General features: G+C 38.7%; 1 protein-coding gene across 5 annotated transcripts in view; it reads right to left on the bottom strand.

Moving 5' to 3' along the window:
• LOC122556622 (testican-1-like) overlaps nt 1-17057 on the bottom strand; it is a 527512-nt gene that overhangs the window by 366304 nt on the left and 144151 nt on the right. For 3 of the 5 annotated variants that reach the window (XM_043703530.1, XM_043703528.1, XM_043703531.1), the window contains exon 3: nt 2957-2965. The exons of the other annotated variants lie outside the window; for them this stretch is intronic. In XM_043703530.1, coding sequence (XP_043559465.1) covers nt 2957-2965 — 9 coding nt within the window. The remainder of the gene's footprint in view (nt 1-2956; nt 2966-17057) is intronic. 5 annotated transcript variants of the gene reach the window in all.

Genomic DNA, 17057 nt, shown 5'->3' with positions numbered 1-17057 from the left:
GAGGTGAAGATGAACTGTTTCAGTTTTAGTAATATTAATTCAATACTAATTTGTTCAATATTTTACCATTTATGCAAACTGTTCAACATTTTACCATTTATGCAAATTGTTAAGTAACTTATTTTGTAATTCAAGATGGTGCTGTAACATGGTGACATTATCCACTTTTCACTGTATCTAGGTAAAAGTGATAATATAATGAAGAAACAGATAAATAAATAAATAGATGGTCAATGTTTGAGAAGATAAAGGAAGCACTCTGAAGCTCTCCTTAAAGTGTGACAGTTTTGACACTAATAACTGGGAGGAGCTTGTCCCAATGGTTCAACTTGCCCATTAAATGGCATGACATTTTGAGTCACAACATCTTAATGATGAGGCAGAGCAGTGGTAGAGAAGGAAAAAAAATTGAAGTAATTCCTGCAATCTGGATGCCACTACGTCATGGGACAGCTTGACCTTCTGTGGCTAAGAACTGTGGGTCAGGAATTGGCCTGTTAATTCATATGAGGACCCATGGCAGGAACTTGCGAACCTGAGTAGATATCACCTGAAATCGAGGAAAGGTCAATGACTAAAGCAGGCGGATGGGCCTCCTGAAAAATGACATTTATATGTAAAAACAAAGTGGCCAGTTCTCCAACATTACAACTTATTAAAACTTATGGTTCACTGATTCTTTACATTAAACAATACAGAATCTATGAAATGTTAAAACAGCATAATAATTCTTTTGTTAAAAAATGTTCCCATTATTGCATTTAGAGGAACTAAGAATAAAACAATAAGTTAAAACAAAGAAATGCAAATGCTGGAGATTCTGAAACAAAAACAGAAATTACTGGTGAAATTTAACAGGTCTGGCAATATCCAGGGACAGAGTCAACGTTTCAAGTCCAAGATGTCATGTTGAGGTTGTACAGGACATTTGTGAGTCCTCTTCTGGAATTCTGTGTCTTGTTCTGAACGCCCAGTTATAGGAAGGAAATCTTTAAGCTGGAGAAGGTTCAGAAGAGATTTACCAGGATATTGCCGCGTATGGAAGGTTAGCATTATAAAGAACGTTGGATAGGCTGGGACTTCTTCCACTGCAACATAGGAGGTTGAGAAGTGTCCTGATAGAAGTTTATAAAATAATGAAACAGATAGAATTGATGGTAAATGTCTTTTGCCTAAGGTGGGAAATTTCAAGAGTAGGGTGAGAGGAGAGAGATTTAAAAAAGACATGAGGCAAATTCTTTACACAGAGGGTGGTTCGAGTGTGGAATGAACTTCCTGAGGAAGTGGTGGCTGCGGGTGCAATTACAACGTTTGAAAGACATTTTTGCTAGATACATGAATAGGAAAGGTTTGGAGGGAAATGGGCCAGCAGCAGACTGATAAGACTAGTTTAGTTTGGTATTATGTTCAGCATGGACTGGTTAGATTGAAGGGGCGGTTTCCGTGCTGTATGACTCATTATGGCTATGAGTATCATTATGACTCTATGACAGGCAGTTGACTGGCTACTATTCAAAGAGTACACAGTCCCAGTGTTTACAAAGCTCAATGCAGCAACTAAAACAGATATTGACCAAGTAGAATGTAACTTTGATGCCTTGAAAATGATCTCTCTTACCAAACCTTTTTGCTTTGTCAACAGAATACAGACTGTTGAAACAGATTTAGGAAACATCTAAAATTGCCAAAGAGCAGAGCAGAAAGCTACCGTGAGGAGACAACATCAAATGGTAAGACATAATTCAGTATATCTGGAAGGGAGAGGGCGGTAAAATGACTGTAAGCTTGGCTGAGTGTTGAATCTGCAATTGCAAGTCTGTCCTCAGTATTATGCTCCCACACTATCTGAGGTCCCACATTCACGGGCCAAGGAACACAAGAAGAAACATTCAGCAAACTTCAGTGTGGCATGAACTTCCAGGAGAAGTGGTGAATGCGGGTACAGTTACAACATTTAAAAGACATTTAGGTAAGTACATGAACAAAAAATGTTTAGAGGGATATAGGCCAAGTGCAGGCAGATAGGACTAGCTTAGTTTGGGATTATAGTTGGACCGAAGGGTCTATTTCTGTGCTGTATGACTCTATGACTCTATCTTCCAAAAATCTTTCTCCCTTCACTGCTGGTGGACTGTACCATTCATTCATTAGTTGAACAGTCTAACCCCTTTCCTGAACTGCTTAGGAAGTTAGGTGATGGCCCACTGACAGCACAAGTGAAAGTGCTCTGTTAACCCTACAGCACATGTTCCAAGGGCAGAGGGGGTACTGTTAGTTGATTTAAATGATCACTCTCATCTGCACACACCAAGAATTGAAGAATCCAAATGATGTCCTTTTGGGAAGGAAACTGCTTTCCTGACCTGGTCTGGCCTACATGTCATTCCAGACCCACAGTAATGTGGTTGACTCTTAACTGCCGTCAGGACCATTAAGTTTGGGCAATACATTCTGGCCTAGCCAGCAATGCTCCCATCCCACAAATGAATTTTAAAAAATCAAGAGACTAGTAATCTTTTTAATCTCTTTCAAACTATCACAGGATATCGGCAGTAGATGACGTGAACACACGTTCACTAAAGTTTGCTTACCTTGTGTCTGAGCAGTGAGCAGTATAGTTCTAGCTCATCACATGCACCACTCTTCATCATAGATTAAATCCTAAACTACATGGTGCAGTGTAAAAGATAATTGAACATGACAACAGCACCAAAGTAAGCAGCACATATACAATCAGTGTCACACTTAAAGTAATAAGACTCTTCTTCAAAAAAATTTCAAAATTTCATGGCAATATTCAATGTTAAAAGAGGTAATTTATAATCTTCTCATGAGTGCATTAAGTATCCTGTGTATTTAAAAAAAATTACTTGAACTCCAGAAAATTGTGAGGTCATCATATATTGCAGTGCCTATCAAAAATCAAATAGATATGAAGTTCAAAAAAAGTACAAACCTCCACTTCCTGTATAGGTAAGCAAAACAAAACAAAGGAAAAAGAAAGTGTTACAATATTAGAACAGATGCAGGTATTATGTATTATAAAATTATAAAATACAGGACATCATTCAGCCCAACATACCTGGAATGACTCTTTGAAAGAGCAATCCAAATTCGTCCCACCTCCCCACTGTTTCTCAGAAAACCTTTTTTCTTCTTTCAGTATTTATTGAATTTTTTTTAGAAGTCATGAATCTATGTCAATCATTCTTTCAGACATTGCATTCCGGATTACAATAACTCACTTTCCTGTTGCAGTTTTGCATATCAGCCCTGGTTCCTCTCCTGATTACATCACGTCTGTGTGATCTGATCATCAACTCGTCTGAAACCATTTCTCTTTATTTACTCTCATCAAAACCCAACAGACTTTTGCTAGCTCAATAAAATCCACTTTCTAACCTTCTCTTTCTCTAGTCTTTCCATATTAGATTAGATTAGATTCCCTACAGTGTGGAAACAGGCCCAACAAGTCCACACCGACCCTCCGAAGAGTAACACACCCAGACCCATTTCCCTCTGACTAATGGACCTAACACAATGGGCAATTTAACATGGCCAATTCACCTGGACCGTACATCTTTGGACTGTGGGAGGAAACCGGAGCACCTGGAGGAAACCCACACAGACACGGGGAGAATAACTGATGCTTTTCATCCCTCATAACATTCTAATAAATCTGTAACTTCTCTAAGGCACTGATATCTTTCCTGAAGGCTGATGTCCAGAATTGGCTACAACATTTTAGGTTGGGACTAATTGATACTCTAAAAGGGTTAACATAATCTCCTTTCTTCTGAACTCATCTCAGTCCATTATAGCCAGAATTGCTGTATGCTTTCTTATCCACCTTCTCAAATTGTCTTGCTAATTTGAAAGACTTGACCACATTCTCTCAGGTTTGTTTGGTCTGGTACCCCTTTTTCAAGTTGTGCCATTTAGCTTATATTACCTCTCCTTATTCTTCCGATGCTTCTCTGTTTTTTTTTAGATTAGATTCCCTACAGTGTGGAAACAGGCCCTTCGGCCCAACAAGTCCACACCAACCCTCCAAAGAGTAACCCACCCAGACACATTTCCCTCTGACTAATGCACCTCACACTATGGACAATTTCCTGTGGCCAATTCGCCTGACCTGCACATCTTTGGACTGTGGGAGAAAACCGGAGCACCTGGAGCAAACCCGTGCATACACAGGGGAGAATGTGCAAACTCCACACAGACAGTTGCCTGAGGCTGGAATTGAACCTGGGTCCCTGGTGCTGTGAGGCAGCAGTGCTAAACACTGCACCACAGTGCAGCCCATTGACACGGTTTGGAGAACTCTTTTTTAAAATCAAGGGAAAATGCTTCTGTACAGCATTGATGTTGCTAGGATTAGTAACATTATGATCATATTTCTTAGAGTAGGCATCCTGTCATTGTTACATGTCTATCAAGTTTCCATTTCCAAGGCAGTATCTGGCACAGCACCAATATCCTACCTATACTGCCAGAAACAAGGGGTGAGAAAACAGTTCAAATTCAGCCGCTTGCAGAACTACTAAGAAGTAAATATCACAACATTTAAATGTAACCTGATTTACTGTTTAAAATCATTGGTTAAAACAGCGAGATTTCAAATGGAATTAACTGGACAAAGTATCTTACAAAATATTTTACCAAGCACCAAGAGAAACAAAATTGGCTAAAAGTTCCCATTCCCACTGATTTATCCCACCGATTATATTTAAATGGTTTGTACATGAACCATTTTGGAGACCTGTTCCATTATTTCATCTGTTTGCTTCCTTCATCTTCCTTCATGTCTCAGTGGCTGGTTATGCTCGGAAAATGTTAACATCTTTAACATGATAAATATGCCTTCTGTGATGTGTCTCACTGTTTGCATCGCTTGAAATGTGAATACAAGGATTGTCACTTGGATCACAAGACCGTAAGGTATTGGAGTAGAATTAAGCATTTGGCCCAGCAAGTCTGCTCTGCCATTCCATCATGGCTGATATATTTCTCAGCCCCGTTCTTCTGCCTTCTCCATGTAACCCTTGATCCCCTTGCCAATCAAGAACTTATCTATCTCTGTCTTAGATACACTCAATAACTTGGTCTCCACAGCCTTTTATAGCAATGAATTCCACAGATTAATCAGTCTTTGGCTAAAGAAATTAATCCAGACCTCCAATGTTCAATAGTAATCAGAAAAAGGAAGGATATTTTATGAGAGCTGGGATGTGAATAGTTTGGGATTTTACAGGCTACAGTGAGAATGCCGCAATTATTAAAGAAATTACAATTTGCAGTCAGCAAGGAGGCTTAATTTGAAATCCCTGCAAACCATCACCCAACTACAGAGCGCTGATATATCAGGAATCATCCTTCTTTCCCAAGAGACTCCCTATAAGACAGAAAGATATTCCATCATTTTCAAAAGCAAGGGAGAGGAGTGTCCTCAAAAGAACTAATAAATCATGTAATTACTTGATATCCTTCACATGCATTCAAATATTGATGGAGCATGCAGAATGCCACAAGATTTGAAAGTGTCTACAGGCAAGAAATTTCTCCTTCAAACCAGAGCCAATTTTGTCAGAGTAGCTTGCATAGGAGAGATGTTGACCATAGTGCTAATACACCAACCTTCCCACTCCTGGCCACCAGTTCTGTTTAACACTATTTTCTGGAAGAGAACACAAAGTAAGAAAAGAAATAACCTGAAATGTAATTTTCCCCTTTGTTATGATCCCAGCTTCGGTTACTACAGAAAAAGTCAAATACTTCCTCAGCTTCAACAACCTCTTTTCAGGTTTTAGCCAAACACTTTTGATCTGGAACTTTTAAACTAAACTCCTTACACTGAGGTAACTGATTTATAACAATTCTAAACTATCATCTCTTTCTAAGGAACAACTACTTTACTTATCCAGCTTCAACTAAGAATCCTGCATAAGTGTCCAAAGTGAAATTTAAAAAAATTCAAATTATGGTATTTCCCCCAAGTCTCCAAAATACTCAGGATCTTACATCTGAAAGCTTAATGCACTACATCCTTTATATTTGTTTGTTCATAAACTTGACTGATATAAACAACTTCCTGAAATTCTGTCTCTCAGACTGTTTTAAAATAAATCACCACGGCTACAGAAATCATTAAACTCCTTCAGACACAGAAAGCCACAAGCAACTAGTTCAAATTCAAACATTCAAACTGAAAAATAAATAATGATAAAATATATATAAATCACGCATCTTACAAATGCAACTTAGCTCAGAGAAACAAAATAAGATGAGACAAGGGAGGGGAACTGAATTGTATTCAGAAACAATAACTGCAAAAACTGTAACAGAACATTAAGAAAGATTAAGTAAATGATAAATTACGAAGGGATAAAACATATTTAAATGGCTAAGTAAAATAAGAAAGGCAATATTATCTGAAAAGAAATTGGTTTGTTATCAGGTTAAACTCTTCACTTGCTTGGCAATGTAACATAGAGTTTGTAAATTAAGAATTTTAGTCCTTTATATATCTTGAAATATCCACATCGGCACCAATGTGTGTTTCAAATTCATAAATCAACTGAAACAGTATTAAATGACTATTATATTATTGACCTGTCTTTATGTAAATGGCCAAATCCTCTGCTCAAAAATATTCTGAAAGAAGCTTGTTAGTTAGAACACTGGCTTTTCACTTGTCTGCCCATTTCAACTCCAGCTCAAATAGCTGAGTGGAAGTTTCTGTGTGCTGGTTGTAAGGATTCTGACATTTCATGTTTAGCACTTCATGTATTTCCAACTACGGGAACACAGTAGCTTGCAGAGGCTTCCTTATGTTCCAGTGGCATTTCGTAATGTGTTGTAAAGCACATTGGGATGTCCCAAAACCTGAAAGGTACTGTGTAAATGTATTTCTTTTCCTGTTCTTTTGTTCCAGTGGTTAAAAAAAGTATACCTTTTCTATTGACTTGGAATTGTTAGCATTCTGCAGTTGATACAAGAAGACAGGGTTCAAATATTAATTTTGATATGTGAGCCAAAAGTGGAGTAACACACATATGACTCTTTTGAAGTGAACTACAGAGCACTGAAGTGTTTTGTGAAGTGATTCTTAGCCACAGCTAAAACTGACCGACAGCACAAAACATTTGTAAAATGGTTTCTATGGGATTCTGTAATTTGCACTTCATAAGTTTTTTTTAAGCAAGGAATGAACTGATTGGCTACTTTAACTATCTGTCAATTTGCAACATATGTTAAAAAGAAAAACTGAGAGCTAGGATGTTGATCATATTGTGTGAAAGACTTTTTCGACATTGAAACTAGTAACAGCACTAGTTCTGCTACTCTTGCAATGCTGCTATGAATTCAAAGCAGCTAAATATTTTCATCACATTAATTTATAAAAAAATATACTCAAAGATATCCTACCAGCTTTAGAAACCCATCACTGCAGATCAACACTTACTATTGTCAGAATATATTTATGCATTGACCAGAAAATTAAATTCTCACACATCATTGCTCGCTAAGCAAATGGAAAAAATATCTTTCCCCCATCTTACTGCAAATTAAAAATCTTTCAATTTCAAATGAACTTGCACGATTTAATCTTCATAGAAACGTGTTCTTCAAAATTTAAGTAAGAAAGCCATTAAAGAAATATAGAGTTAAGCTAATTATTTAGCTAAATTAGCAAAATCAAGATTACCAACTTGAAAAATGGTATCTGTAAATGGATACTTATAAATTGACTGTTAGAAACTTGACGTGTCTATTGTATATTTCAGTATCATGAATTAAAGATTATTTAATAGAATCTCAAGTTAATTGTAGTTTCCAAAATTGTACAATTATATGAACATAACTCAGAATTTATGATACCTTAAGTAATTTTAAAGAGGCTATTTTAACATACCAGTTGGTTTGGAAAGCTTTACAATGTACATCTTTCATAATTTATTCAAATCTGGCTGTTCTTCAATCCTCTTCCCAGCTTTTCTAAGAGCCCCATATCACGTTTCAAGGAAGGCTCATTATATCAAGTATGTGTTGGAAATTTAGCTCCTTTCAAAAGAGTTGCCAGCCAGTCAGAGATGATAGCTGTTGGATGTACCCATCACAGGACAGTGGAATGAGAAGTTAAAGTTGAGGGTGGGTACAATGATAGTTGCAAGTGGGGGTCATGGGAGAGAAGAGTAGCATCAGACTAAAGGGCCTCCAGGATGATTTCCCTCCTCCCCTCTCCACCAAACTTCCCAATGCTATTACAACCAGGATTGCTAGTGCCAGACAATGCGGATGCATATGACAAACCCAACAAAAGCTTGCTTTTCAAGCATTCTACATGGCAACTCCAATATCCATTGAAATGAGGCCTTGATGTGGGCACTCATTGCCTGTATAGGGGCTCCAAATGTCTTCCAGGCAGGAAAGTCATCCTTGAGCCTTCCAATCCGCCAGATAGTTCAGTGGAGGCAGATCAGTCCCCAGCTCCAATCCAATTCAATGCCCTACTCTCACCTCCAAGTTCACTACTGGAGCTATGTCGCTTAAAACCTAAAGAATGTTCCAACAAAAAATATAGGTAATCATCTGTGGTGTATTAGCTATACATTCTTAAATTGTTGAGGGAAAGAAGAGGAAGAACTAGCAATATAAGTGAAGGATTGAGGGGAAATGAAGCAAGGCACAAGAACAGGAAAAGGAAAGAGGAGACCTGAAAGCCTTTCTGTTTCCTAAGTTTTCATTAAATTCTTACATAACATATAAAGTATAACAACATGAATTATGAACCTGCAAAACAATTCATCAGGCATTAATTGGGTAATGAAGAGAATATACTTCTTAACAGTCTTCTTTCAAAACATAAATGATTTGAATACTGCTGAAAAGGAGACATTCCATTGAATCTTTTTGTCTAGTTTTCATTCGGACAATTTGCAAATAATACCAAAGTAAAAGGAAAACATCATTGATACTGTTTAATTGGTTGACAAGTAGACTCTGCTTGGTAGAGGCATTTCCATGGAGAATGCAACAGTTCATGATATTTGACAGTTAACTGCCAAGCTTTGTTTAAAAGCCTTAGTCATTGGTCCGGGCATTGGCTTGGGAAATGAACCAGTGAATAGCTGACATTCATTTTGTTGAGTTGAAACATGCATAACAGAGGGACTCTGTTCTTCCTGTCACCAAAGTATCGAGCACTTTATAATAATATATGTAGTTTTTAGCAAATACAACTGTACTATACTGCAAGCTTGACCATCAAAAATTGGTTAACAACATAATTCTTTGCGCAGTCAGGATTATGTAGCAAATGTTGTCCGATTATAGAATCATATCTTGTATCAGACACTGTGTCATGAGCTTTTCAAATACAGACTAATTGGATGCTGTAGTGATTGTAATGAGGTCAGCCAGCTGGACCTCACTGAATGTAATTGGGGCTGTGATTTGGTCCAATCAGGGAGCTCTGGCTGACAGGTAAAAAGGGGAATGTCAGAGATACTGACACTGTGATAGTTAATTTTGAATGCGGCAGTACTACAGTTAAGGATTATTGATGTGTAAATGAAAGGTAACTTGGTGACAGGATACCACCCACTGTGGAATTATTTCTGTGGTGATGAGAGCAAAGCATGTTCCTGAGGAAACCCATTTGCAACAGTTGTCTTTGAATCAGGGTAAGCATTTCTCACATCATGCCTTTGTTTGGGAAGCTTGACTTGTTCAACCCTGCCATCGAGGACTGGGCCCAGAATGTGGAAAGAACTTTTTTTTTCCAGGCAAACAACATTGTGGCAAAAATAAAGCAATGAGTAATTCTCCTGACAGCCTGTGAAGCTGTAGCTTTTTTCCATTATTAGGAGCCTAATTGTCCCTGAGGCAGCAGATACTAAAACCTTTCATGAACTGATGGGCATAGTTAAGGAATATTACAGCCTTAAGCCTCTACTAATTCAGAGGCGCTATGGTTTTCACTCGGCAATTTGAGAACTGGAGGAACTTGTATTGGGATTTTTGACCAGGTTATGAAGACTGACTTTCATTTAATTTTTAATAAGTTGCTAAGAGACCATTTGGTGTGTGGGATTAATGACATAATCATGCTGACGTAATCTAGTTGAAGTCGAACTGGATTTCAAACAGGCAGTTCAGCTGGTTTTATCATTGGAAAAGATGGCAAGTGGAGCATATGAATTGCAGGATATTCCAATGGATGTGAACACCTCGCCATTCTGAGTGAGCTTGGGGGACACCACTTGAGTGCAGGCAATTGCATAGCCTCACTCAGGGCATACCCTGATCAGAGGGACTTTAGGTCATCCCACAGCAAAACCCCGAAACCAAACCAAACTTCAGCCAAACTGTACAATGTTTCTTCAGGATCGTAGCCAGCAAAACATTGTGGTTGCTGCCTGTATGTGGACTTGAGACAGCAAAATAATCCCATTATATGTAAATTGAGGAAGAAAACTCATAGGCTGGTATCCAAGAGAGTGCACACCCTTGAAATCGCACCAACATCTGGTTTAGAACAGTTAAATTGCTTAGCAATATCCAAATCAGAACCAATCAACATAAATATCTACTTAAATGGTCACCTAGCTCTAATGGAGGTCAATTCTGATGTGGATGTCTTAGTGATTGCAGAATCAATTTTTAACAAATTTGCTCTGGGCTCGAACCCTTAAGTTTCCAAAAGACCTTGGCTAGACTGAGGACTTATATCAGGGAACCTTTGTAGATTAAGGGTAAAACTTCAGTTCCGCTCTCTTATGAAAAGCAGCTGGTTCAGTTACCACTGATCGTAGTAAAAGGCTTGTGCCCAAGTTTGATGGGGCAAAATTGGTTGTGAGAGATTCACCTCTTTCTAATAGAAAATGGCTGCCTGAGTGAAGTCCTAATTAATCACCCACACGTTTCTCAGGAAGTTCTAGGGACTATCAGAGGAGCCAAGGCCACTTTACATGTCGGCAAAGCAATTTCATAATTCTGCAAGACCCACCCAGTGCCAATTACAGGCAAAAGTAGAGGCAGAAATCAGAAGGTGGAAAGTAAAGGAATCATCAAACCAGTCCAGTTTGCAGAATGGTCTCCCCTAATTGTACTGATTTTGAAGCCTGACGGGTCAGTTCGCCTTTGTGAGGATTTTAAACAAAAATTAAACTGCTGGATAAATAGTCGAGAATGTGGTGCTGGAAAAGCACAGCCGGTCAGGCAGCATCCAAGCAGCAGGAGAATCGACACTTCCTGTTGAAGGGCTTTAGCCTGCAACATCTATTCTCCTGCTCCTCAGATGCCATCTGACCTGCTGTGCTTTTCCAGCAACACACTCTCGACTCTGATCTCCAGCATCTGCAAGCCTCACTTTCTCCTGCTGGATAAATACCCAATCCCTAATATTAGAGGATTTATACGTAAAGCTGGCATTCTTTCACAAAGTGGAGTCTGCCAACTGGGTCTCATAGAATATGAGTTCCCTGATTGGAGCTGCTAATTTGGATCAATGACAGAGCACTGGTTGGCAGTGTCAGAAATACTGACACTCTGATAGCTGACTCTGAAGAGGCAGTACTAAAGTGAAGGATTGCTCATGTGTCAATAAAGGGTGACTTGGTGACAGGGTACTGGCCTCTGTGGAGTTACTTTAGGTTCGACCAATACTTTGTTTGTTCTGAACAGCTGAAAAAAATCTGCTGTTTCATTTGATCTTTACCTTGGGATATATGGCCTACCCCATGTAACAGGAGAAGGTATCAGGGCTGGAGCCCATGTCTTCCTGCTACCCTGTCAAATTGTATGTAGGGAAAATCTTAGCAGCAAAACCTGCACTGGGCAGCCATTAGGCTGCTAAGTAGACCAATTAAGGTCAGTGGCTCATGTCACAAGCATTTGTAAACGCTGTGAAGGCTCAGTGCCATGTGAGGAAACTGGTCAACAAAGTAGGCATTTGACTGGTTTCCAGTGGGGTCCTCTTCAATTGGCAGTGGCCCACAGATACTTGCTCCACGTTGGCAGGAATGGTCCCCACTGCAAATTAGTCACGAATGTGGCAACAACCTCATTTGCCAGGATCCACCTGCCTGGCCCAAGGGTGGCATGGTGGCACAGTGGTTGGCACTGCTGCCTCACAGTGCCAGAGACCCAGGTTCAATTCCCGCCTCAGGCGACTGACTGTGTGGAGTTTGCACATTCTCTCCATGTCTGCGTGGGTTTCCTCCGGGTGCTCCGATTTCCTCGCACAGTCCAAAAATGTGCAGGTTAGGTGAATTGGCCATGCTAACTTGGAGTGTTAGGGGCAACGGTAAATGTAGGGGAATGGGTCTGGTTGGGTGTGCTTCGGCGGGTCGGTGTGGACTTAGTGGGCTGAAGGGCCTGTTTCCACACTGTAAGTGATCTAAAAAAAATATTTTCATGTCTTTGAGGGGGGCCTTAACACGATTCGGATTGGGGTCTGTCAAGGTTGGAGAACTGCTAATCCTTTGATTGGAGTAGCAGCTCTCAGGGTGGGTGCTTGGTCCCAGGATCAGCTTGTTAATTGGCTGCTGTCGGCAGAATGCCACCCCAGGTTCCTGCCATGAACTGAAAAGTTCAGGCCCACAGCACGTGAATACAAATGTAGCTCCCAGACTGTAGATAAATGTGTTGGACTCTTTACTTGAAAAGGTTCTGCACTACAGTATCATGTAGATTTCCTGAGCTTCAGCACATCAATAACATGTTCTCCATGGACATTATGACAGATGTTCACACAATGCTCACAATGGAGTTTCAGAATATTCTAGAATATATGAACCACTCGATTCCCAGCTTTTACAAGAATAATTCATTGTTCTAACATTTTAAAAACAATAAGCTCCATATGCATCAGACAAATGTGCGATTAGACTCCAATTGCTCTGTTCAGAGCTTATGAAAAGAGCAAGTATACAAAAAGCCAACACAACTAATGAGGATGCTATAAGAGGTCAATTTTCAGCAAATAAACACCACTTTCTCTTCTTGCTGCAAGTCTAGTTGCTGGATTGAATATTCTCTTTGACTTTGAAGAATTTTGGATGATCAGCACAGCAGCAACCTGATATTTAGAGGTATAATCAGAGAAATATGTATGAACCAGATTCTCCCATTTTGCAGGCATGGTGCTAAATGTGTGCATTATGTATTACAAAAATGTGCAGAACATCTCAAACAAACCCATCAAGCATTCATGACTGAACTCCGCCAAATGAGAAGACTTCAACAAGCCACTAACCTTAACAGTGGCATTGTACAAGAGCAAGGAGGTTATGATGGAGCTGCATATATAAGGATAGTTAGGCCACAGCTGGAATACTGTGAGCAGTTTTGGCCACCACACTATTGGAAGGATGTGATTGCAGTTGAAAAGGTGCAGAAAAGATTCACCAGACTATTGCCTGGGCTGGAACATTTCACTATGAAGATAGATTAAATAGGTTGCGTTTATTTTCCTTGGAGTAAACAAGGCTTGGGGGACCTGATTGAAGTTTTGAGGGGCACAGATGGGTAGATGAGGAAAAACCTTTTCCAATAATACAGGGGTCAATAACCAGGGGGTACAGCTTCAGGTATGTAACACATAACTTAAAATGGGATTTAATGAATGATACTTTCACCCCAAGGATTGTTTGTATCTGGAACTCACTGCCAGAAAGATGTTAGGGGCAGAAACCCTCAAGATGAGCACTTGAAACAGTGTAGCTTATAAGGTTATGGGCCTTAAACGGGAATAAGGGATTAGAATAGATGGATGGATGTATAACATTCTGGGAGATATATTACCGCCGAAATAATTTCTGAATTTTCGCCTTTATGATGGTATATTTTGCATTAATTTTTTAAAATTTCTTCAGTGGAGGTGAAACACATATTAGAAAAGTATTAACATTCTGCAGTTTATCAATGATTTCATAGGGGAAGCAATGGTCTAGTGGTATTATCAGTGGACTGTTAATCCAAAGACCCAGGTAATGTTCTGGAGACCCGCAAATGGTGGAATTTGAATTCAATAAAAATAAAATAAAAATCTGTAATTAAGAGTCTAATGATGACCATGAATCCATTGCTGATTACTCTTGAAGTAACGCAGCATCTTAACTTGGAACCAAATCAGTGTTCCTATGTTATTGTTAAATCAAAACCCTGGAACTCCTTCCCTGAGAACAAAGTAGGCATACCTACAACACAGATACGGCAGCAACTCAAAAATACACCACCACTGTCTTTAAGGCAATTAACAATAGTCAATAAATGCTGATCATGACAGCAACACACAAATTAATCAAAAGGAGTATGGGTTAAACCTTAAATCTTGCAAACTGGCTAAGAAAATGTTGTTCGAACATAATTCGACAATCTTGAACGATTACAGACAGGCCGTGTCTCATGGATGTAATTCTGTCACAATATAACAAAACATGCCAACTGAGGTTGATAAAGAGAAATCTGGTCAGTCAGAAGTTACAGCATAAAAATGTACAATTAATTCAATTCGAGTTTTTTTATAGAGTTGAAGCAAAGTGGGTGATGCTACGTCCCTGTTCACTCCCCAAACCTCTAATGTTCAACAACTATCTAATTTCCTTTTAACAGAATTTTGAACTCTTTTTCTCAACAATCTGTGGAAGAAAACATGTTCAAAGAATTGTCACATGCTTGGGTTGAATGGCCTCCCATTGTGCTGTGTGGCTCTTCATACTTCATGATTCTATTTTCATGTTAGTATTAACTGTAGCATTGAATAGGGTTGTTTCAGCTCATATGCATTTTTTTTCTCAATTACTTGAAATTTTCAGTCCAATGTTGCTTGCGTGTTAATAAATGTTTTTTCAGATATTAATGAAGTTAACTGAGGCCGTGTGTGGTAGAAAAGTTAACGCTCAGAGTTGGGCACCAGAGATTTGATTACAACAAGTTATTTTCATAATTTAGTTATGAGTTTTTTTTTCTGAGAACTAATTTATTTTCAGTTCCTCAAGGTTTTTAAATCACGTTTTATTTATTATGTAAATGAAGCAATCACAACAGATTTTTGGGGTTGAAGTCAACAAGACCTATTCCATTACAGTTGGTGGTTAGCACTGCTGCCTCACAGCACCAGGGACCCGGATTTGATTCGGGTGACAGTCTGTGTGGAGTTTGCACATTCTCCCAGTTTCTGCGTGGGTTTCCTCCAGGTGCTCCGGTTTCCTCCCACACTCCAAAGATGTGTTGGTTAGGAAAATTGGCTATGTTAAATTGCCAATAATGTTCAGGGATAGGTAGGTTAGGTGCATTAGTTAGGGGTAAGTATAGGATAATAGGGTAGAGGAATGGGTTTGTGTGGGTACTCTTAGGAGGATCAGTGTTGGCTTGTTGGGCTGAAGAGCCTGTTTCTGCACTGTTGGAATTCTATGATTCTATGGTGGTCATCTCAATTCTGCAAAATGGGTTTTTTGCCCAACTTAACACAAGGTGAACAATGCTAACCAATGAAAATATACCTACAAACCAGTTTCTTTTCAAAGCATGGGTTAAAAGCATTCGAGAATCTACTGACATCAATGAACTCAACACATTAGTTTGATCATGAATCCAGCTGTTATTTCATTTTCCATACTATTACACTCAAAAACATAGGGTTACTATTGCACTTGCAGTGAAATCAATAAGAATACTGGAGGTATATTGAAAGGGATATTTTGTTTTTATCACTCCGACTTTAAACAGAAGTCACCTGTAAACTTGGGCCAGAAGTTCTTGTTCAACAAAACTTACAACGCTTCTAAGTCATTTTAAATGTCAAATGAAATCAATTTCACAAGAACGCTATGTCCTCTTAATAATGCATTCTTAAATCCATTTTTTGCTCTGCCAACTTCTGACCATATAGACCCAATATAGATTGCAACATCAAGCAATAACTGCAATATCAGCAAGTAATGGGTGATTTGTGAAACTTTTTGGCTACTTGTGTGTTATCTGAACAGAATTTCATTGCTATTCTGTTGTAACAACTCCTCTCAATATTACAAACATATCCTGGTATTTTAGTTTTGTTTTATTAGATTTGAGTTTCAAACTGGATTAATTTTATTGACAATATAGATATTTTATAATATTAAATACCAGTGTTAATTTTTATAATTCTGTGATCAAATCATTATTCAAGAAACATGCACTACATAAAGCAGACATTACCAAGCTGCATTTATTATATCAACCTTAATCAACAGATAATGCAAGCCTTTATTATCAACTTTTGAAACATTAATTTCTTACTGCATCAAGGTCATCTGACTGTCAAAGAGAACGTCTTTATACAATAAACTTTAATAATTGTGGAAAACACAAATCTAAAATTGCAGATTATATGAATTTATAAGACAAAAATTCAATTTGAATTTCTACAGAATCTCAAAGAAAGAATCATCGAGGATACTGGATGATTTTTTACACACAGCAAGTTAGGGTGATCTGGAATACATTACCTAGAGTCATAGAGTTGTACAGCGCTGAAACAGACCCTTCTGTCCAACTCCTCCATGCCGACCAGAAATCCTAATCTAATCTTGTCCCATCAGTGCTGGAGTTCATTTCCTCGGAGCAGTAATTACTGCGTTTATAAGCTTTGGCTTTGCTTCTGGAACTTTAAAAAAAGTGAAAAGCAATGATACTTTAAATTGGAGAAAAGAGAGAGAGAGGGAGCAGGAGACAGAGTGTAAGGAGAGGCCATGTGGGAGGTTGGAGAATGGTCTAGAGTTTAAAAAATGTTTTAAAACTAAGCAGGCCAATTATATCAAAATTAGGCAGGAGCTGGGAAATGTGGATTGGACACAGCTATTTGAAAGCAAGTCCACTTTTGATATGTTGGAGGCTTTCAAAGATAGGTTAAAGATAGTGCAGGATAGGCATGTCCCATTGAAAGCAAAGGATAGGAAGGGCAAGATTTGTGAACTGTGAATGACAGGAGAAATCATACGACTAGCCAAGAGGAAAAGGAAAGCATACATAAGGTCCAGGCAGCTAAGATCAGAACAGGCCCTGGAGGA

The sequence above is a fragment of the Chiloscyllium plagiosum genome, chromosome 14, assembly GCF_004010195.1.
Source record: "Chiloscyllium plagiosum isolate BGI_BamShark_2017 chromosome 14, ASM401019v2, whole genome shotgun sequence".
Taxonomy (NCBI): domain Eukaryota; kingdom Metazoa; phylum Chordata; class Chondrichthyes; order Orectolobiformes; family Hemiscylliidae; genus Chiloscyllium; species Chiloscyllium plagiosum.
This window is presented reverse-complemented; position numbering and strand designations above follow the sequence as displayed.